Here is a 24,179-nt window from a genome sequence, read left to right on the forward strand (position 1 = left end):
CTCAGGATTTCATATTCCTTTTTAACTAATTTTTTCCAACCTATCTTTAATGCTTTTGCATGTGTCTTTCTGTATTTGCAAACCCTTTATAACTGCACTCTTTATTTGATCCTGTCTGTCCTCATTCTTCTTACCGAAATGTAGCACTTTACATTTCTCTGTATTAAATTTCATCCACCATGCCGCTGTCCATTCCACCAACTTATTCATATCGACATCAAGTCTATCACTATTCTCCTCAGTGGATACTTCCAAGTTTCTTTTTTTAGTGTCTGAAAGACATTTTGGATGCAGTTACTCAATGAGGAATCTATATTTTCTCCACTCGTGAGGAGGGACTGAACAATCTATAATTACATAAATTTTCATTCATGAGATTTTTACTGGTTCCATTCATTCAGCTGGTCAGATGTGCAATACCAGAACATTTTGTTAGTAGATTTTATTTTTATTTTCAGTGATGGATTTGACAAATATGTTAAACATCAGCAGAACTAAACATATACAACTCTGTCCAATCTTCTCCATCAATTAGCACAGACAAACAGAGGATTTAATAACTTGCATACAATTTCATGTAACAGCATTCCTTTCTGGAATACCATGGATAGCTTTCAAATCCAGCTCAGCGAGTCACAAATTCTCAACCAAACTTCAATGCCTAATTTAGTATCTGTTTCATGGTAGAAAAATGTCATAAATAAAAGAATATTGCCTCAAGCGAATTGAAAGAGTGTGCAGAGGGTGTTATAACAAGCATTATTATACACTAGTGGCAACTTGAAACCAAGTGGGAGAAATAATTTTTCTACCACTGCCAGAAACTAATGCAGTCACTGTTTGAGTATACCCCTAGGCTCAATTGCTGGTCAAAACAGGAGAGAAATCTATTGCGTGGTCATGGATAATCAGCAGCCATTATTCCCAGTATATTTATGAATGTTTTGTTTACTGATACTCTGGATCAATGACCTTGGTTCGTTGAAAGTATGAAGGCAATAATCCTGTTTTAATAATAGCAAAGATAAACTGTGGGTTTTTGGGCAGGAAAACAGAGGAATTAGATGGAAACTATTTGATTTTTCATGACATTCTCCTTTAGGCTAAAAGAAATTAACTTGGCCATGTAACATATTTAACATCTTCACCACTTGTTGGAATCTTTCACCAGATTCATTCATCCTTTTTAAAACGCTCGTTTAATACAATTTTCTTTTTGTGCAGTCTCAAAGCACTATCATCAGTACTATAATTATACGTTAAGTAATTTTTTCATAAAGAACATAGTTTGCCCATTTATTAATAGAGCAATCTATATCTATAATGAGTTGAGCTGAGAAGGGGCAAAGTTGAACAATATTACAATTAATAAGTTGTTTTAGTGATGCCGCAAATATGGAGTCTGAAGCTCACCACAGGATCAAAACTGACATACAGTCTCTGTACAGACCAATTTAATCTCAGCCTCTTACCAGGAAGAATGATGGACTGAGTAGCTAAGGAATGATGATAGGAATGGGAAACCATGGCTTTAGCTTTACAAATATTTAACTGAGATAATTTCTGTTCATTCAGTATTGGAAGTTGGATAAACAAATGGTCTGATAATTTTGCAGCAATGGAAGGGTTGAAAGAACTATTAGTAAAGTAGAGCTGAGTGCTGTCAACGCACATTTAAGAACAAATGCTGTGCTTTCAGAGGAACTTATCATAGGGCTGCATGTTGATGAGAATTAGAAGGGACCAAGGATAAATGTATATAATTTTAAACTTTTATTGTTTGTTACAAACAGTTATACTATGATAAATTAGTTGCGAGGCCAACTTTCTGATGTTACAGGTTACATTTTAAATGTATGTGTGTTGGTTAGCTCAGTTAGCTGGATGCCTAGTTTGTGATGCAGAATGATGTCAATAGTATGGGTTCAAATCCCACAACGGCTTAGGTCACTAGGAGGTCTCACCTTTTCAACCTTACCCTCATTGGGGGCCTGCTGAGCCTCGATTAAACTCACCATAAATGTCTCTCTCAGGGACAGCAACCTGACAATCCTCTATGAGGACGGCAAATTTTCCTTTTTAATGTGTGACATAGCAAATCAACAATTCTGATCAATTAGGCAGCATTTTACTCTTTCCCACTGGGAATCACACGAATATGGACAAGATAAATCGGAACAAAAAAGGCTACTTGCTCCAGTCTACTGCATGTCCAGAATGATATAATCCCTAAAAGATGATAATACATACAATGCACACGCTGAGTGCCCCAATGTCCTGGAAAAGTGTCATTGGATTAAAGCATTTATACTGTCAACTATCCGTGTACTTTTAAGAAGTAAGGGGAGTTGGGTCAAAATTGGTAATGAGCGTTTCTGCTTGAATGCAGCGTCAATGTGTTTCATTAGGTAAGCATGCAGAGGAGGACTTTTTATTTTAAGTTGAGGCTACCGGCAGCCCTAAAACTTTAAAGGATGTCACAAACAGGCAGCAGAGTCATGGAGTTACAGATCGGCAACAGACCCTTTGGTCCAAAATATCCAAACCAGATATCCAAAACTAATCTCGTACCATTTGCCAGCACTTGACCCATATCTCTCTAAACCCTTCTCATTCACATACCTATCCAGATGTCTTTAAAATGTAATTGTACCAGCCTCCACCACCTCCTCTGGCAGCTCATTTCATATATGTGCCACCCTCTGCGTGAAAAGTTTGCCCCTTAGGTCTCTTTTATGTCTTATGTGGAGTTTGCACATTGCCATGGGTTTCCTCTGGGTGTCCTGGTTTCCTCCCACAGTCCAAAGATGTGCAGGATAGGTGGATTGGCCATGCCAAATTGCTCCCTCATGTCCAGGGACATGTAGATTAGGAGGATTAGCCCTGGGAAATGCAGGGTTATAGAGTAGGGAATTGGGTGTGGGTGGGATGCTCTTTGGAGGGTGGATGTGGACTCAATGGGCCAACTGGCCTGCTTTCACAATGTGGGGATTCTATGATTGTATGATTTTATAAACCTCTATATGGTCACTCCTCAGCCTCCGACGCTCCAGGGGAAATAGCTTCAACTGATTCAGGAGCAGACAAACAGGAATGAAGCCCTTAAGAAGGGTCACTGAGCCCAAAGTGTTAACTCTATTTGCCCTCCACAGATGCTGCCACACCTGCTGAATTTTTCCAGAAAAGTTTCTGGTTTGGTTTCAGATTTGCAGCTTCTTTAAAAAAAAATGAAAATGCAGTAATTGACTCTTTCATTTGGCTCTCAGAAATGTTCACTGTATATTTCGTCACCCCACTCATGTTTTTGAAGAAAAGCTCGAAACTGGAGCAAGCTGCTCAGCAAGGCATGGGCATAGGCACGAACCAGCCATCTCGTATTGAGAGCTGGATGTCCATACTCTCTGAGAGGGAAAAGATTACGATGACCTGGACAGTGTCAATATATCTGCTAGCTGGAAAGATGTGGTACTGAGCTCTAAATGTCTCAGCCTCTCGCAAACCAGTTCCGCATGAACTTCAACAACCTCACCAGGGGATGCAAATTAGCACAATGGACATTTACTTTATTTTTCCTTACCAGCACATTCTTAAACATTTTAATACAGTATTCGAACAATCAACAATTCATATCGAATTCTGTTTATGGGGGCTGGGGGTTGATTTTGGATTCTTGCTTTTCAGTGCTGCCTGACTATCCATGGCGCAGCTACAACTGTCCATTCCACCTTTATCATGTAAGTGCATGCAGGGGTATGCCTAGAGAGAATGCCACATCCGTATGAGATACACTCTCATTTTGGCAGATGTTTGATAGAATTTGTTATTACTCTGACACAGTCAGAATAAGTGGGAAGCAAGTTCCAGATCTGTATAAACAGAATATGGAAAAATCACTATTAAATTTTTTTTTTAAGTACAGAAATCAGTACTCATAAACTCGAGACTCTTCAAGCTCTCAGATCCTTCACTGCTGCATGTCTCAGCTGATCTTCAAAACTAGTATATCAGATAAATCCCTTCTCCATCATTCTGAATACATTTTCAAATGCAAAATTTTTTGCCATTTATTACTATACATTTAAATGAAATCAGTTGAGTGGATCAGGGAAGAGCTGGAGGAACTGAAATAGAAACAACTTAACTCTTCCACTTAAATTTCCTATCACAAAAATGTACTTGCGCTGATTATGAACTGGAAAAGCAACTGAGGAAACCACATGAATGGATTTTTAGAAGAATTCCACACATTCAGGTGCAAGGTTCAAGACAAAATTATTATTATAAGAAGAGCTATTTTATAGAGTGGGAGGAAACAGTCAAAATGCATGGGGCTTGGATTGGTGAAATGGTATAGGTATTGGACCCCAGATTAGAACTCACACTTTTAGACTGTGAATACAAAATTGATTTGGACTTGGTGATGATACAGAAATTGGTACTTTCACAACAGTGACAGGGACTTTAAAGGATTTTGAGAAAATGCAGGATAATGGAATGACCAGGCAGGTAACAGGTGTAATTTAATGGATAAATTTGTCATAGAATCTCTACAGTGTGGAAGCAGGCCATTTGGCCCATTGAGTCCACACCAATCCTCCAAGGAGCATCCCACCAGATTCACCCCCACTACCCTATCCCGGTAACCCTGTATTTCCCATTGCTAATCCACCTAGTCTGCACATTTCTGGACACTATGGGCAATTTAGCATGGCCAATCCACCTAACCTGCACGACTTTGGACTGTAGAAGGAAACCGGAGCACCTAGAGGAAATCCGCATGGACATGGAGAGAACGAGCAACCTCCATACAGACAATTGCCCAAGGGTGGAATCGATCCCAGGTCCCTGGGCTGTGAGGCAGTAGTGTTAACCAACTGTGCCACTGTGCTGCCCAGCCAGCCCTGTTCAGTCTGGTACCAGTCGGTCAATGTCCAGTCAGGTGTACCAAACAGTCATCAAGATTCATTGGTTGTCCCTGAAATTGATGCAATGATAAAATCTAAGGGGGGCTTGCTTTGGATGATGTACCGAGATGATTTTAGCATATTCGTTGTTGCCTCCAGAGGTTCTGAGTTTCCCTGTATGTTATCTTGTTGTGAAGGTCCTTGCAGAGTGCAGGGTCATCAGCTCTGCCTTTGCGAAGGGTACAGATGGTGGCAGTCTTGCAAGCTTGCTGACATGGTTGGGTAGGGTAGCCCTTGTGATATAGGAAACAGTATCTCTGGAAGAGACTGTCAACAAGCAGGAAGTAGCTGATCAGGTTGTTTGAGGTGATTCATTTCGAGAGAATACAAGAACAGGGAACACATGCAATGCATGCAGGGAAGGATGTGAACAGAAAAACAGTGATTAGTATGACATCGGTGGTGAATTGTTAACACTTTGGGAGTTTAAGCCCCATTTCAAAGAAAAAGGACAGAAATCTCAGCTGACACTCCAATGTAGCACTGCCATTTCTCAGCAAATTGGGCTCCTCTAAGGTCTTTAAACTGGACACATGTGATCCAGTTTTGAAACACAGAGCTTCTCCTAGGATTCTGACTAATATTCACTAAAAGAAATTGTCTGGCCATTACTGTACTGCAACTCATAGGAATTTACTGTGTGCAAATTTGCTGCCATTTTCCTGCATTACATCAGTGATTATATTTCAAAAGTTTTTTTTAGATCTCCTAGTGTTGTGAAAGGCACTTATAAAGGCATGTCTTACTTTTTAAAATTTAATTCTCTGAAGTGCTAAGCATATGTAAATAAGCCATTAAAGTGTAGATGAACTTTATGTTTTATAGGTCAGTGCAGAGATCACAAGACTGAAGAAGTAATGATTAATTTATATAAAACATTGATTCGGTCAGAGTGCTGTGTGCAGTTTTGGCTGACCTGTTGGAAAGGTTTTGAAGTGACAGGTCACATTGTAGATTCAGCAGGATTACACAAGAAATGGCAAACTAGTTCAGAGGACGCACTTGAGACACCACAACAATTTCCACCAGTACATTAAAAGCAAGAGGAAATTTAATGGAAGATTTAAAATTATTATGAATAGGGAAAATGGTCAAAATTGCTAGCCTGGTTGGGGAATTAATAATTAGAGTTTAACTTTAAAGTTACTACTAAGTGAGAAGGGAATAAATCCCTTCACACTGAAGATGGCTGGAGAACAAAATGCCTAATTACAGGGTTGAAACAGAAGCCATTAAATCTTTTAAGAGAAAAAAAATGAAAAATATTACTAATTTTGACAATTGCCACCAGATGTCCTATTTGTTTTTTTCTTAGAATAGAAGGCATTTGGTAAAGTAAAGTACAATGCAAAATGTTAGTGTCCAAGATAAAGGATCATGGGCACCACAATACAATTAACTAAGATGAAGGAACTGAGGGTAATATATCTCACTTTGCAGATGATACAAAATTGGGTTGGAATCTAAACCTTGAGGTCATAATGAAGCTGCAAAGAGATATGGAGCTCGAATTTCAAATTGGGGATGGGAATCTGACGTTTGGATCATTTTGAAGTCCTAAATCCAAAACATTTTTTTATCTGTTTATTCATTTATGGAATGTGGATATCGCTGGCTGGGCCAGCATTTATTGCCCTTGAGAAGATGGTGGGGTGCTGCCTTCTTAAACTGCTGCAGTCCATTTGGTGTAGATAAGCCCACAATGCCATGAGGGAGATTGTTCCATGATTTTGATCAAGTGACATGAAGGAATGATGGCATATTTCCAAATCAGAATGGCATGTAGCTTGGAGTGGAAGATGTAGCTGGTGGTATTCCCATATATGCTGCCCTTATCCTTTCAGATGGTGGTGATTGAGAGTTTGGAAAGTTCTGTGTAAGGAACCTTGCTGAATTTCTTCAGTTCATCTTGTAGATATTACAAACTGCTGCTACTGAGCAGCACTGGTGGAGGAAGTGAATATTTGTGGATCTGGTGCCGATCAATTGTCTGTTCTGGATGGTGACAAACTTCTTAAGCATTGATAGAGCTGCACTTATCTAGGCACATGGGACTTATTCCATCACACTCCGGACTTGTGCCTTGTAGATGGTGGACAGGCTTTGGGGAGTCAGGTGGTGAGTCACTTAGTGCGGTATTCCAAGTGACCCTGCCTCCTGTATCCTAAGTATTTGTATGGCTAGGCCGGTTCACTTTCTGGTCAATGGTAAACCTATTATGTTGCTAATGAAGAATTCAGTGATGGCAATGCCACTGAATGTCAAGGCGGCAATGGTTAAATTCTCTTGATTGGAAATAGGATATTGTCTGGCATTTATGTGGTGCGAATGTTACTTGGCATTTGTCAGCCCAAACCTGATAATGTCCATGTTGTGCTGCATTTGGACATGGACTGCATCAATATCTTGAGAATCGTGAATGGTGCTGTACATTGTCCAGTTATGAACAAACATCCACACTTCTGACCTTATATTGGAGGTAGGTCACCACTGAAGCAGCTAAAGTTCGAAGGGCAAAGGTCATTACCCCAAGAAACTCTTGCAGAGATATCATGGAACTGAAATGATGGACCTCCAACAAACACACACACACCTTCCTTTAAGGCACATATGCCTTTCACCTTAATGCTATATTCTGTCAAGTGAGGCCTAGATATCAACAGCAGTCATTTACACCTCACCTTTGGAATTTAGCTATTTTACCTAAGTATGGACTAAGGCTGAAATAAAATCAGGAATTGAATGGCCCTGGCAGAGCCCAAACTGAGCAGATCATTTCTCAATAAATGCTGTCTGATTGCACCTGATGACAGCTTCAATCACTTTACTGATGATTAAGAGTAGACTGATAGGTTGAAAATTGGCTAGGTTGGATTTGTTTACAGGACATACCTGAGTAATTTTCTATCGGATGTTACATTTTAAATTGCTGTATTTGGCTCCTGCATCATTGAGGATAGGGATATTTGTGGAGTCTTCTGCTCCAGTGAGGTGCTTAAATGGTCCAGCACCATTTACAACTAGATGTGGCAGGTTTGTACAGCTTTATTCGGATTCATTGTTTGCGGAATCATTTAGCCCCATCCATCACTTGTCAATTATACCATTTGTAACTCAAGTTATCTATTTTGTAGCTTCACCAGATTGGCACCTTATGTTTAAATGTGTTTGGTGCTGCTCCTGGCATGCCTTCCTGTACTCTTCATTGATCCAGGGTTGATCCCCTGACTGGATGGTAATGCTAGAATTGGGGATATGTTAGCCCATAAGCTTGCAGATTGAGTTGCAGCACAATTCAGTTTCTGATGGCCCACATGGATGTTCAGCCTTGAGTTGCTAGATCTATTTAAAGTCTATTCCATTTGGCATGGTGGTAGTGCCACATAACATGTTGTGAATGTGAAGGTAAGACTTCATCTCGACAAGGACTTCATGGCAATCACTCTTACTGATACTACCATAGAAAGATGCACCCATGGCAGTCAGATTGGTGAGGATGAGGTCAAGTATGCTTTTTCCTTTTGTTAGTTCCCTCACCATCTGTTGCAGACTCAATCTTAAACTGTTCATGCCCTATTGGGCCAGTGACAAGCTGGGCACTCACTTAGTGGCATTTAATTTTGGCAGAGGCTGCGTGTAGATCAAAAGCATCCAAGGGAGATGAGCAATATTGATGGGTCTGCTTCTGCCTTGCAGAAGAGAGGGGAAGAAGGGCCAATGGCCTCACCATGTACAGAAGTGGCCAAATGGAATTGCTGCTGATCTGGAACAAAAGTACCTTGGCAAAAAATTTATAATAAAAAAGTTTACTCAATTGCTCTCCTTGTGATCTCAATAACTTTGCACTAATGTAGCACTAGTCTCCTTCGGTTCAGCAACTTTCTGGTAAAAGAAAAACACTTTTCAAGGAGCTTAACAAATAGCTAATTGGAGCAAAGTACATTTCTGATATCAACCACCAATCCCACACCCTCAACCCACACTGAAAATTCCACTGAAGAAAATAACAAGGCATCGAGTATGCTATTTTTGAAAAGTATCCACACTTGACCTCACCAGCACAGGCAACAACAAAGCCTGGCCACTAACAGATTAAGTAGATGGTCAATAATGTAGCAGATGGAATAGGATATGGGGAAGAATGAAGATATTCATTCTGATGCAGAAACTGAAAAGCAGAATAACTTTTAAAAAAGGCAGGTGAAGCTTTTTAACAACAATGCTCATCGAAACTTGGATTTACTTGTACAAGGAACACCATGTTACTATGTAGGTACAGCAAGCAATTAGGAAGGTAATTGGCAAGTTAATGTTTATTCCTCATGGTTGGATTACAAAATTAAAAATTCTTGCATTTATTGTATGGGGCTTTGGTGAGACTACATAGTGTACAGGCTATAATTATGATTTCCATTTCTAAGCAAAGTTATAACTGCATTAAAGCTGTAGTGTGAGGATGCAATAGATTGGTCCTTGGGTTGAAAGGATTGCCCTATGATGAAAGAATAAGTAAACTGGGCCTATACACTCTGGATTGTAAAAGAACAAGAGCTCATCTCATACACTGTTTTGAAATGGAGAGTGAGAAAAATGTGTAACTTTCATTGACTGATTACAGAATATTTGTACAGTGACTGTGGTAGGACTGACAAGCGTGTTTCATCCCAGGAGACAAAGACTGAGGTGGTGAGGGTAAATTTGAATCAAATAGGCAGTAATATGCAAACTTGCATATACAACTAGCTGTGCAGTAGTCAAAAACTCCTAAAATCAATTTAGTTTACTAATAACCATCTGATCTGAACAGTAAAGAATCTTAATATGTTACCCATAGCTCTTATTCTTTTAAAGGAATACTCCATGGAAGGTTGACAAAAATCTTGTATCCGAAGGACAAATGATAATAAATAAATTTAAACATAATTTCTCACACCCTTACACATTCCTTTCAGCTTTGTGCATATAAATATAATTTTGTTCAGACAGAAGTCTGATGTTTTGTGGATACAGTGAGAATGTTTCCTTTACCTGTCAGTCTCAGAGTCAGGCAAAGTATGGATTCTATTATACAAGACCAGCAAGGATTCATATCCTGTGGAGGTCATAGGTTAAAACAATGCAATTATTTCTTGTTGACAGATTGAACATGAGATCAATAAGTCAGTATTTTCAAATAAATACATTAAGGGGTATTAACAGGAACCCTTGCGTATTTAATATGCATTGACTTGCTTTACAATACAGGGTGCAGGAACACTTTGGGTCCAAACTGATCACTCTAACCTGAATAGTGAATGCTCTGATTGGGGTGGTAATGATCTCAGTAGACAATTGATAGTGCAGAGGGTTCCCAGAATTCAGCAGCTGCCTGCAGAATGTGAGTGGCAAAGGCAGGCAGCACTGACAAGGGGACCTGTTGCTCCCTTGTAATAGACAGAAGAGGCAGCATATTAAAGAGTGAACAAAATTATCAAACGTAAGATCATGTGCTCAATCTGATGCAAGATATTCCAGGAGGCAAAACTTTTCAGCAAAGTAACTGTTAAGTTCTACCTGCTTTGAACTCAACAGTTGTGCATTAACACACATCAGACTATTTGGGATAAGGGATTTACAATTTGAAAATCGCCTTCTAGTCCTCCATGCCCCATTACTATGTTCTTCAAGAAGCTTAGCAGGCTATTAATTTGAGGTGAGCAAGTTTGTGACTTCCTTCAGCATGGCTTCAATGAAAATTCAAGCATGTTCCCAAGCTGTGGCAATAATGGCATGCCATCCGGGATCATTATTTCAAGGATACCTTGGTCTGTTCTGTCATCCATGGGAAATTGAAAATCCAAGCCTATGTATCTGAGTGACAGTATCTCCACCCATTGCAAGAAAAATCAGAACCACAAACTAATATCTGCATTTTTTTTTCATTTTTGAGCATTTGAGCTTGCTGAGTGCATTATTTGAAAGGACAGACAATTGCTGCATTGGGAAGTAGTAATATCATACAATGCTCCAGGTCCTGGATGCTATATAAATTATGGTTTTATACCAACCAGTTCTGCTCACCAACATGTCTTTGTTGAATGCTACAATCTGCTAATATATTGACAGAAATGTACACTCCTACAATGCCTGGCAAGGCCAGAATAGACTAATGAACACATTGATCCAAACTTTCTGATAAGGATTAGAAACACTATGTTCAATTCTGATCAGAAAAAAATAGACACTTAAGAGTGTGGGTAGGGTGGCAGTTGGGTGAGGGCTTATGTGACAGGGGGATGGCTAGCTGGGGATTAGATAGGCAGGTGAGAAAGAGGCAGGGGTGTTAAGCAGTTGAGAGGTTAGTGTGGCAGATGGGAGGAGGAGGTAGGGTACCAGGCCAATAAGGCATTAGGAAGCAAGTTGGGGGTGCATGGTCAGCATGTCAGTGAATGAGTGCACCAGTTAAGTCAATGGTTTGGATCAGGTATGGGTGATAGTAGAGAGGGCCTGTTTGGGTCAGGGAGGTGGTAGTTCGGAATGAAGGTAAGTGATCCAAATTTAAGTTTACTAGGCAATTCATGTGGACTCTACTGCATCAGAGTTATTAGATTAGATTAGATTCCCTACAATGTGGAAACAGGTCCTTTGATCCAAAAGGTTCGCACTGACCCTCCGAAGAGTCACCCATTGAGATCCATTTCCCTCTAATAATGCACCTAACACTACTGGCCATTCTAAATTGCCCATTCACCTGACCTGCACATCTTAGGACTGTGGGAGGAAACTGGAGCACCCAGAGGAAACCCACACAGGCACGGGGAGAATGTGCAGACTCCACACAGACAATCGCTGGAATCGAACCTGGGTCCCTAGCACTGCAAAGCAGCAGTGCAAACCAGTGAGCCACCGTGCCACTCAGTAGGGACATGGTCCCTACAAGCAATTCCAATCAACTCTGCGAGGATATCGATCCCTACTGGAATTTCCAGAAATGCATCACCATCATGTACATGGAGGATTTACTGCTCCGCCTCTCAGCAATCAGAAAATAAAACTGATGCAAACATGCTTTCTACTTTTGTTGCCATTACAGCAATGCAGAAAACCTTGCTTTTGGTTGCAAGTGAGCTTGTTGTAAAGGTGTGCGATTCATGCTGTTCGTTTTCAATGGATACCGAATTTCCCATTGTTGTGACCCTACTGTTCTAAACAGTATACAAGGCTCAAACGTGGATGAGGTTGTAGTTTGTTTAAAAAAGCTGCACTTTTTTTTGAGTACACAGAAAAGAATGCTACACAGTTTTTAAACCCGGTTACTTTTCAATGTAACCACAACAGAAGGGTTCTCTCAGTTATCTTTCATATTATCAGCTTTCTAAAATCAGAATGTGTTTGCATTTACTCAGCTGTTCCCATAGTTTCACATTTCATGAGCTGTTGTTACAGTTTGTAGTTTCCCATGTGACTGGATTAAAAGCTACATAATGAGCTATTTAATAGCTCAAAGTTGCTTTGTATAGCCACTGGTGCATATGTTGAGATTGCTTAACTGTTATTATTGCGAAGCAGCAAAATCTGAAAACCTTTCTTTATTTTCAATGGTGCAGTAGTTCAATGAATTCTTTGCAATTTATTGATATGACTCAGCATAGATTGGGTGATGAGGTCAAATACCTATCTAATAAATTCTCCAACATTTCCCATTCTCAATGTCCATAAGTATAATAGGAAATATCATTCTTACTATCATATAGCTTAGGTTAGACACAGGTAAATATTCCACAACAGCACAAGCTCAATGCTGGCTTATTCACTCTTAAGCAACCAAATTTCAAGTTAATAATGAATTGCAAAAAGCATGGTGATTAGTCTTTGACATTCCTGATTTTAATAAAAGTTAACACTTTTAACAGTGGATGAAATAATTCGTTAATTTCTTTCCTTTCCCCTGCTATAGGGTCTAGTACAACACACAATGCAATTCTGTGAAGGATGTAATTAGAATATCTCACCTGTTCAGGTGTCATACTTTGCAACTGACGCTCCCGGGAAACCTCATCCTCTTCTTCCTCGTTGACTGATAATGATGGCAATCCTGCCAAGACTTGTGGATTTCGCTCAAGGCATAGTGTGGTCAGGTGATCGATGTACAGTTTTAATTTGATGCGGTGGTTGAATGCCTCCAACAGTGACTGGATCATCTAACATAGAGTAGAATTGAATTACAACAGAGAACTGATGGGGAAATACAGTTCCTCATTAAATCTCTCATATACTTCTACCACTCACTTTTACAGAAGGTTTCACTTTGCAATTACTGACTATTGAAGGATAGAGCAAAGTTGGTTTCAGGTATGAACTGAAGCATTAAAATTTGGAACTACAAATGTTAGGTCCCAGACTTCAATATAATCTAATGTGAAATATTGCAAAATTATGTTGCCAGCATTTGTGGCACATTTGAAAATTCTGGTATTTCTACATAATCTACTATGAAACCTAAACATGATGGCAACAATTAGCTAACTGACACAGCTTTTGGTAAACTTGATTATGTCCAATTATAAAAAGCACAGTTTTCCTGATAAGATACTATATTTGACATCTGAAATGATAAACAAAATACAAGACATTTTCAATAGAATTTAGAACCACCTTACATGATTAATCTTCAAATGCAATTTACACAAGCAGCTACTGTAACACCATATTTTACACAATAAACAACAGTTCTTTGAAGTGAAGTACAAGGGAGGGTCAGTAATTGTTTCCTTATAATGGCACAGTTTATGCTTTACACTAGTTTGTGAATTTAGTATCTTCCAAAGGCAAGAATGAAAACATTATATCACAGCATTTTCGGTACTTCTTTTCAAACTCAGTAAACAAAGTTTGTCAGGGTGTGCAGTAAACTTTACAATAAGTTGGAGTATAAAAATGGCATACATACCATATTGGGATGTCTCCCAATATTGCAGTGTCATGCTTTTTATATGGATTGTCAAATAGAAATTATCCTAGTGCATTTTATCACTGCCTTTGTAACAAAGAAAGAAAAAAGCTGTACTCACTTTGTTTGGAAAGAGAGCATGTTAAATATCCTTGAAAGGGCAGGCATTTGAGTTACTGTATTTTACGTTAAATATATGATGTAAAGAGATGACTAACAAACCATCTTGACAGTGCTTTAAATTTCACGAGTCCAATTGTGAATACTTAATAATCCTAACATGACTCTCAAACACAATTATAAAATTCAACTAGCTAAGTGTAAAGTCAACACAAATCAAGGTTCACAATCATGAATCCAGGCCATACAGGAAAATAGTTGGTTTACAGAGGACTTCTTACATTCGAACAATGGAGCCTAAAGACTACAATATTCCTATTTTCAATATTTACAATCCTCTAGCTCTTTTTCAGCTGAACAGCTTATCCATGTCTTCAATTATTGTCCAAGTAAGACAGATTTCATATAATTTTTGTGATGTCCATTTGTAATGGAGGTAGAGGCACTTATACATTAATATTTAGTTAGTTTTCAGATCACAAAAGAGTGGTACCTATGTACTTATTCTTGAAGGTGGAACCATAGTTTTGATTTTGATGTCAATGATTTTATCTTCTAGATCAGAGGTGGTGGTAACTGGATGCATGATTTGCTCTATGCTTTAAAAATACGAGCTTAATAAAACATATAATTCCAACCAATCATTAAGTTCAGTTGAATACAAATTACATCAGTCAGTTTTCGAATTCATGTCCCACCCACCTCGAAAAAATGTATTTGGAAATAATCGATAATTAAAGATAAATGGTCACTGCCTTTAATGTAAAAAAGAGTTCCAAAAAAATTGTACAACAAGAACAAATAAATAGAGGGAATGAAGAAGAAATTAGCAGGAGTGACTAAAAGCTTGGTTAAAGAGGTGTTTTTTAAAACCAGGATGTTAAATGAGGACAGGATGAGGGAGTAATGACAGGGAAAGACTGTTTATTGAGGAAATCAAAAGCACTGAAGGCATGGCCAAAGTTAGGTGAATCATAGAATCCCTATAGTGCAGAAAGACACCATTTGGCCCACTGAGTCTGCATTGATCCTTCAAAAAGCATCCCCCCCATGACCCCACATTTACCATGGCTAACACACCTAGCCTGCACATCCCTGGACACCAGAAGGCTATTTAGCATGGCCAATCCACCTAACCTGCACATCTAATTAAGGACAAGGTCAACAAAAATCAAGTTCATGATCAAGAATCCAGGTCTGAATTGAATTGAATTGAATTAATTGTCACGTGTACCGAGGCACAGTGAAAAGCTTTGTCTTGCAAGCAATACAGGCAGATCACATAGTTAAATAGCATAGATAAGTAAATAATAGGTAAATAGCAGCAAAAACCAAAACACAGGTACAGGTGAATGCTCAGAGTTTGTGAATCCATTCAGTATTCTAACAACCATAGGGTTAAAACTGTTTTGACAAAAACAGGGGGGGGGGGAAACTGGACCACCTGGCTGAAACCCACACAAACCCAGGGAGAATGTGCAAACTCCACACAGACAGTCAGTCAGGGCTGGAATCCAACCCAGTTCCCTGTTACTATGAGGCAACAGTGCTAACCACTGAACTACCATCATGCCCAAGGAAGGGAGGAACTCACAATAGGAGAGAGTGACAGGAATGTAGTATTGGATGTGCTATAGATCAGAAGTCGATAACTGTGATGATTGGGTGGAATTAAGTGCAAGACAGGATTATGCAACGTTTTGGTTGACTGAACTTTACCGCATGAAGGATGGGGAATTGGAACTGCTGCATCAAGGTAACAAGCTAACAACAGGTTGTATGCTATTTTGTCCAGCATAACTACAAATTACCAAGCCCAAGTAACATCAGAAATTTTGCTGATTTTGTAATAATTTAAATTACTTTGTTGCATATTATTTGAAAAGTGATAATTTCCCTACATTTCAAAAGTGACCATAACTCAAAAGGATAAAGGTGCAGCATAAATGCGAGTTATTTTCTTGATATATGATCAGAAACCTGTCTGGACTCCCCATATAAATGCAATGGTTACAAAAGCAGGTCAGAAGCTAGGAACACTATGGTGAGTAACTCACCTCCTGACTCCTGAAAGCCTGTCCACGATTGATAAGGCACAAGCCAGGAATAGGATGGAAAACACCCCACTTGCCTGGATGGGTGCTGCTTCAACAATACTCAAACTTTACATCCTCCTGGACAATGCAGCGTGCATTGCACCATATCCACAAGTATCTACCCTCTCCACCACCTCAGTAGCTTAATACTCAACAGTAAATTTGTTAAACAACACTAGGCAGCTCCTTCCAAACTCTCAACTCCTTCCATCTAGAAGGACAAGGCAGCAGATACATGGAAACAATCACCACTTCCAAGTTCCCCTCCATCCCACTCACCATCCTGACTTGTCAATATGTTGTTGCTCCTTCACTGTTGCTGGTTTAAGATTCTGGAATTCCCCTTCTAAGGGCCTTGTGGGTCTATCTACAATGCATGGATTACAATGCAATTCAAGAAGGCAGCTCACCTTCTCAAGGGCAACTAGGGATGGGTAATAAATGCTGGCCAGCTAGCAATGCCCATGTCCTTTGAGAGAATTTTTAAAAACTCTACAGCATCTTAAAGATATGTCTGCATAACTGGAACAAAGTGATTTAAATAATGAAACTTGTGGAAAAGTTCTGTTCCTTGAACATAAAGAAATGTTTGGATTTTAAAATTGTTTTAGGAAATACTTGTTTTCAAAACAAAGTATGCAGACAAAATTATTATCAATACAATCTGAAGCTGTGATTAGAAAGTATTCAAACATGAATCATTCTGCAAAACTTGCCATTCTTCACTGCTCATTTCATCCAGCCAGACAGCTGTAGTAGTTTTATATAATTGGCAGTTGGCATGGTATGAAAAATATTATTAATTATTCAAATTCAAGTAACATAAGTTTTTAAACACATTCTGTAAATATAATGCTCTATCCGTTAACATCTGACGGTTAAAAGTCACAGATAAATGACGTGCAGACGCAATTTATTTCTGCTAGTAGCTGGAGTACAGAAATTAACAGGCAAATAATGTAAACTGCAATGAGAAATGTCACCAATGTATTGACATGATCAGTATTGTAAAAAGAGTCATGACCACACTTCTATCAATGTAATGCTGATGGTAGTTGACATGGTTTGTCGTATCAATAACCACTGCCTGTATAACATGGTCTGAGTACATCCCTGTCTGGTGGTTCATGTATCATATGCTATAAAGACTGAGCTCATTTTGATACAGATGTCTTGAAGTTTATTAACAACACTAATTATTTACATTGTTATGATATCTCAGACTTGCACATATTCTGGTTTCTGTTTATTTATACATTATATATACATAAGTGACCGACTCAACAAACCTCACTGACTCCATTGCACAGCCAGAGTGATTGTAAATAAGAATTTTTATACCTGACTATCACATTTAGTGATGTCATGTAACTGCCTTAAGGTAGTTACCCATCTGTCCTGGCTTCTATACAATAATCCAATAGAAGTGATCTGTGGATAACTTGTACATAAAAATCGTCAGAGAAATTTTGCAAACTTTCTGTACTCTGGAGGATTTGTATTTAGGAAGAGTAGTTTAAGATTGCACTTTGCATCATCCAATCTTCCTTCTTGTACATCTTAAATAGTATCAAATATTTCACAGTAGGAATGAAATTCACTGTTAAATATATTTCAATCCCTTGCATGTTTTGGTACTTCAGAATATAAATTCCAATCTTTCAATAAAACCACTGCAAGATTGGGAGCAAGAGAATAATTTTTTGTCTTCATGCCTTTGGTTGTAACTTTGCCTTCTAGGGCAGATAACATTGTATATTCATTCTTCTCTGTCTCACTATCCCTGTTAGAGCCTCCCTGTTTCCTGAAAAAGCCAATTTCTCTATCCTTTCAAACAATGAACAACTTTCCAAAATCATTGAACATGTTGTCATGTTCAAATTGGGGACAGATCGGTTTGACACTCTACAATCAGGATTCTGCTTTTGCCACATTACTAAAACTTTACTTACTCTGACCAAAGGAGGAAGTAATTCTCCTTTCGTATAAGTTGCAACAACTATTTAAACATTCTGGCATTCTTGTGTTTGTCTTGATGAATACAAGATGAAGAGTTTTGGCAAAATGTCGAACTTTGCAGCAGTATAAAAGCAAATCTTTCATTGCATCCCAATTCTTCATTCCTTCAATGAGTACCTTGAATGCCCGAGATATCATAGGCTATTGTTTCTGCCTCTCCATTTCCTTTAAAATCCAGCCGTTTCACGAAGCTATAGATGAAGCTTCCTAACAACTCAGCTTTTTCATTCAGCAAATCATTCTTTTGCACACTTCTGTGAAGTGCCAGGGGCATTTCTATGGATTATACGTACTATATAAACACACATTGTTTTCTACTCAGCATTATGTTTTCACCACATTTATTTGTGTTTCTTCGCTTTTTCACAACATCACGCAGTTCACTGCTCCTTATGCTTGTGTTGACACTCTTGCATGCACTGTCTTCTATGCCTCCTCTGAATGAACTAATTCCAATATTCTATCCCTATGTTTCAAGAGCTCTGGCCTCATTTTTGCTGGTGTTTCCTTCTGGTAATTTACTTTACTTTGAATAGCCTATTTTAAGTCTATCGTTGAAACATAACCCACACAGATGCAAATAATTACAAGTTGGGCACGTTTCCAATGCACTCTGTACACGTCCAATTCAAAATGCAACTTCCTTGGCAGACTAGTGCCTCCTATGATCCAAAACTTATAACTTAATGCATAGATTCAATGGCCTCATATGTCATAGGATTTAACCATTCATCTTATGAGTGAAATTACATATTAGGTTGCTGATACCTCACTCACTCCTGTCTTCTTTAATAAATGGGGAAAGACAAAACAACAGAGTCTTAAACTGAGCCCCTTGATCTTTATACATAAATCACTCTACACAGTTCTACTTCACACTGTGATATCAAAATGCAGTTGCTCTGAGTAAACCTACAGACCAAGGTTCACCATTCAGATAAGTTTCTCATTCTTTTGATGTAAAGGCCATGCTCTTTGAGAGAACCACTTTCTCCAGATTAAAGCAGGCTTTACTGCTCACAGGTGTTAATTTTGAGAACAGCTATCTTTACCTATAAGATAGTCATTGTAAGCCCATACAGATAATGGCTGTCTCTATAATCAGTGGTAAAATTGCATATGTTGTCTAAAGTTTTAGTCAAGCATATTTAACGTGGTGGTATCTAGAATTCAAAGTGTAACCTGCCTCTTTGTATTTGAATGTCATTTTTGGTCCACTGCTGATAATTATGTACATCCAGGTCACTGATATTAGAAATTCTTACAGCAACAGCATATGCTATATGTAATTCCATTTAAAAAATCCACTGTATTCAGCTACATTTTTAGATGATAGAAATATTTTATTAGACAATGCAGAAATGAATCCACATTCATCACACTTTTCTTATCCAAAGACAGATCTATTGCAAAGGTTAAAAACACTACATTTGTATGCACCTGACAAAATACAGGTTTATTCTTTAAACTGCACCAATAGTTTTGTGACAACCCATTATCAAAGGCTTGACTTGTATTATAAGTCAAAAACTTTTTTTCAAAATGTAGAAATTGTAGAACAGCTGAATTTAATTAAAGGTCAAGGATACAAAGGTTCTTCAAACATGTGATTAATTCTGATAAAGAGAGACACTGTAAACAGCAGACAGTGTGGATGCACTAAATAAATCCTCTCAAATACTGGCATGCCATAGTCTTAAATAAACTTATTAATTTTCCTTTTACATTTCTCGTGTGTTCAATGAATCATAACGGAATAGTATAGTCCACTAATTTATTTTCAAAGCTGTTATACTCTCTTACAAGTAGCTGAGGGCACTGCCTGGAGTTAAATCTGCTTGAAAACTCAATCCCTCCAGCATATTGTAAATTCAGCTGATTGATTTAGTTTTTGAGGGTATTACAAGACCAAGGAGTGTTCAGTGTTTCATCTCATTAAGGGATATTCCAACACTATCATCACAGGCTAACTCGCTGTGTAATCATGCTCCATGAGGAGAAGGATACTTCGACCAGTAGATGCATTGTGCTCAGCAGCTTTTAATGACATGCCAGAAAGTGACTGCAAAGTATGAAAACTTATTCATGGCATTCACAGAACACCGCTCACAAGACAAAGGAACTGATGATATAAGAAATGGTTTTATGTCTCATGTAACTTTACCTTTTCTATGCACTCATGATGAAGTATGTGCACATTATCACACATTTACTTCACAATCTATCACAATAATTTTTTTAACCCTGTGCACTCAATATTTTCAACAGTATTTCAAATTTTAGTCTCAATTTTGGGGAAAAGGAAGACTGATGACAGCAACTGGTTAAACTCAACATTAGCAGCTTGGCTCAAGTTGTTCTAAAGTCCAGAAAATATCAAGAGTCTGACATATCCAAAATCGTGAAATCTACATTTTCAAAATACAAAGCAGAGCAAAATGATTTGAATTTGTTCTAATTTGATTAACTGCTGTCTAAATCAGATTCAAAAGAATTGTTCATGGGTTAAGATTCACAACACACATTCAATCCATGGGTTTATCAGCTTTTATTCAGGTATGCAAACTTAAAGGAGCAGTATTTGTAACTATATATCACTTTAATACAATCCTGTCACTTTTACATGGGGGCAACAGTTAATGTTCAGGACTTTTTCATGAGATTAGGAAGGCAGCTGAAGGATCAACCTCACCTAGGATCAACTACTTCTCCATAGTTCAAAGGCAATGGCCTCAGCAATGGTTAAACCATAGACTTTGCTTTGAAGACATGCCCTCAGGTTCACTAAAATTATTTTGGTGAGTTTTTGCAACCTTCATTTCAAAAAAGACATAATTGACTTCAGAAGTGTTGCAAGAGTTAGGCACTAGTTGCTTTATGCTTATATTAACCCTCGCACACATACAAACATTAAACAACACACCTTTGGGACATCAGAATTTGTGTTGTGCCCATTAAATGATTTCTTTGTAAAATAAATATTCATAACCCCAACTGAAATCCCCACCATAACAACATTTTTCAAACAAACATAAAAGGGCTCATTTTCTTATTTAAATAAAAGTGGACAGATATTGATAATATCAGATCTCCATTCCTTTTAAATTGTACTGGGATTTCCAGTGTTTCTCCTCAGGGATGAGGCAGTGCCGGTGCCCGCTTTATGAATTACATAGTGGGAAGGAAATTTTCAGCCTTCTGTCTCAATTTGCTGCATTACACCTAAAGGCATGACAAAAACCGAAGATAAAACTTGTGCTCGGGTCTTTTTCAGTTTGGAGCATGTGAGGAGGTTTGCCAGCAAGGACTCATCAAATCGGTTCAAAGTTTTTTTAAAAAAGAATGACCAACCAGAGTTTTGTGGGCTTGGGACTGTCTGCCAGCTGTCCCCCAGGATAAGCAGTTGGGATCTTTTGGGTCAATCTATTCAATAATCAATTTGTTTCATGCTTTAAAAAAGGAAGTCTTGCAAGTAGGCTGGCCTGTGACAGCTATGTTAATGACCCTGTCCTCTAAATTCTGCTTACCAGACTGCACTCGGGCAGAGGTGTCAGAAAATTCATTTCCAAAACTTTCTGCACATAATTGATGGTAATTTGTCCCATTCTAATAATTTTCTTATAATGGATAACTAATATTTCCTTACTTCAACAAATATGACACTTCAAAGATTTAAAATGATCTGGGGTTAATAATCCTGAATATCCTAACATTTCACTAAAAGCACAGTCCAATAGTTTGAAAATTAATTTATTAGCTCTTATCAGAGATGACTGCATTATTCATTTGATATTTCAAATAATTACATTTGTTAATAAAACATCCAAAGACCTTGACCTTAAAAAGAATGAAAATATGAAAATCAAGATAAGGAAAGGAAATTAACAGTATCAAAAGGAGTAGTCCCTTAAAAAGCTAACTATAATTAAAGGCAATACAATATAAGTAATAGGGACATGGATTTCTCTGGTGGAAGACAAAGTTCTGTAATAGGAATCTTAGATCTTTATCTCAGTGCAAAGTCTGTCATCACAAAGCCAAGCTTCTATCCAGATTATTGAGTAAATACCAAACTGATTAAAAAGTCATAGAGAAACTGATCCCCTTCCTGTCACCTCGCTTTAACAGATTTCACAAAAGATTGAAGTAGAATGGCTGTTATAAACAAAATGAAAAAAGGCCCAAAACAAGTTTTCCCTTAGGTATAAACTCAAATTTACTATCGCTCTGTTCTAGCCATTATCAGTTTTTTCCCCCTCCAAGTTATTTGTTTACCTCATGAATACCACAATCCTTCAAATATGCATCTTTATTTAAAGGCTTAAAAGGATTAAACATTTTCAACAACTTACTGCACTTAACATCAAGTATCTGATTTCCAGATTTGCGGACAAAGGAGGAAAAATTGGTGTCTGGCCATAACTATAAATGATGCCGTTTTAAAAAAATGTAATTTGTAAATTGCTAGCAAAACATGATATATTATAAAGAAACACTACAATAGTTGTACAATCTCAAGTAACGAATAGTAAAAAAGTTATTTGATCATGTTTAGACCTGGTTAAAATTTGTCAAATGCATTTTTGTTTTGTTCCTGTTCTGAAATATATCAACCCAGGCGGCCAAAGCTTGACTGAAGACTGGCCTACACCTCAAAAGTCTTTTCATAATCACACAAACTAGTTTTAGTCCTTTAACGTTTCACACAAAAAAGGAATGGTCACAATGTGCTGATTTTAAGTTCTTTAGACACTATGGGCTGACTTTTCTGAGAATTAGCAATGATTGCTGCTCTGCTTCTTTTTTTTATGTTAAGAAAGCTCCATTTCTGATCAGACATTCCAAACAAGGCTTCAAATATGACAAGTCTCTTGTAGTGCAGGATAGACAGGGAGGTTACGCTACAACCTCTTTTTCACAACTGTCAGTAGCTACACTTTGAGGTTTAAATATCTTGCATCACAAGCAAGCACTTCAACAGCTTCTATCAAAGGACAAGTATGAACGAGTTTTGAGAAGATTTGTAACTCAGGTTGAGGTTCTGGATGTATGTTTGCTCGCTGAGCTGGAAGGTTCATTTCCAGATGTTTTGTCACCCTACTAGGTAACATCTTCAGTGGGTCTCCGGGTGAAGCACTGCTGATGATTCCTGCTTTCTATTTATATGTTTGGGTTCCTTTGGGTTGGTGATGTCATTTCCTGTTCTTTTTCTCAGGGGATGGTAGATGAGGTCTAACCTGATGTGTTTATTGATAGAATTGGAATACCATGCTTCTAGGAATTCTCGTGTGTGTCTCTGTTTGGCTTGTCCTAGGATGGACGTGTTGTCCCAGTCGAAGTGGTGTCCTTACTTTTCTGTATGTAAGGATACTAGTGAGAGAGGGTCATGTCTTGTTGTGGCTAATTAATGTTCATGTATCCTGGTGGCCAGTTTTCTGCCTGTTTGTCCAATGTAGTGTTTGTTACAGTTCTTGCACGGATTTTTATAAATGACATTAGTTTTGCTTGTTGTCTGTATAGGGTATTTCAAGTTCATTAGCTGCTGTTTTGAGTGTGTGTGTGGGGGGGGGGGGGTTGTAGTCTACCATGATATCAAGGGGTCTGAGTAGTCTTGCAGTCATTTCCAAGATGTCTTTGATGTAGGGGAGAGTGGCTAGGGTTTCTGGACTTATTTTGTCTGCTTGTTTGGGTTTGTTGCTGAGAAATCACAGTATAGGTAATTTAAAAAAAAAAATGAATTGGTACCTAATGAACACAGTCAGCCTCATAGGATAGGGGATTAAGTATAAAAGTTGGCAAATCATGTGGAAGCTGTATAAAACTTTCATAAGGTCACATCTGGAGTATAGTGTGCAGTTTTAGTCCCCACACTGTAGGAAGAATGTGGCATCTTTGGAAAAGGTGCAAAGGAGATTTACCAGGATATTGCCTGGATTGGTGTGTATTAGCTGTAAGGAGAGTTTGGACAAACTTGGATTCTTTCCACTCAACGCTGGAGGCTGAGGGGTGACCTGATAGAGGTATATAAAATTATGAGAGGCATGTATAGGG

General features: G+C 38.2%; 1 protein-coding gene across 8 annotated transcripts in view; it reads right to left on the reverse strand.

Annotated features, from left to right (window-relative positions):
* Nucleotides 1-24,179, reverse strand: part of LOC122559010 (ERC protein 2) — an 825,386-nt gene that overhangs the window by 78,507 nt on the left and 722,700 nt on the right. For 6 of the 8 annotated variants that reach the window (XM_043708089.1, XM_043708091.1, XM_043708092.1 and 3 more), the window contains one exon: nt 12,956-13,144. In XM_043708089.1, the coding sequence (XP_043564024.1) occupies nt 12,956-13,144 (189 nt within the window). Of the gene's footprint in view, nt 1-12,955; nt 13,145-24,179 lie in introns of those variants that run through there. The other 2 variants (XM_043708096.1, XM_043708095.1) reach the window with 1 other exon arrangement.

This window comes from Chiloscyllium plagiosum, chromosome 18 (genome assembly GCF_004010195.1).
Source record: "Chiloscyllium plagiosum isolate BGI_BamShark_2017 chromosome 18, ASM401019v2, whole genome shotgun sequence".
Classification (NCBI taxonomy): Eukaryota; Metazoa; Chordata; class Chondrichthyes; order Orectolobiformes; family Hemiscylliidae; genus Chiloscyllium; species Chiloscyllium plagiosum.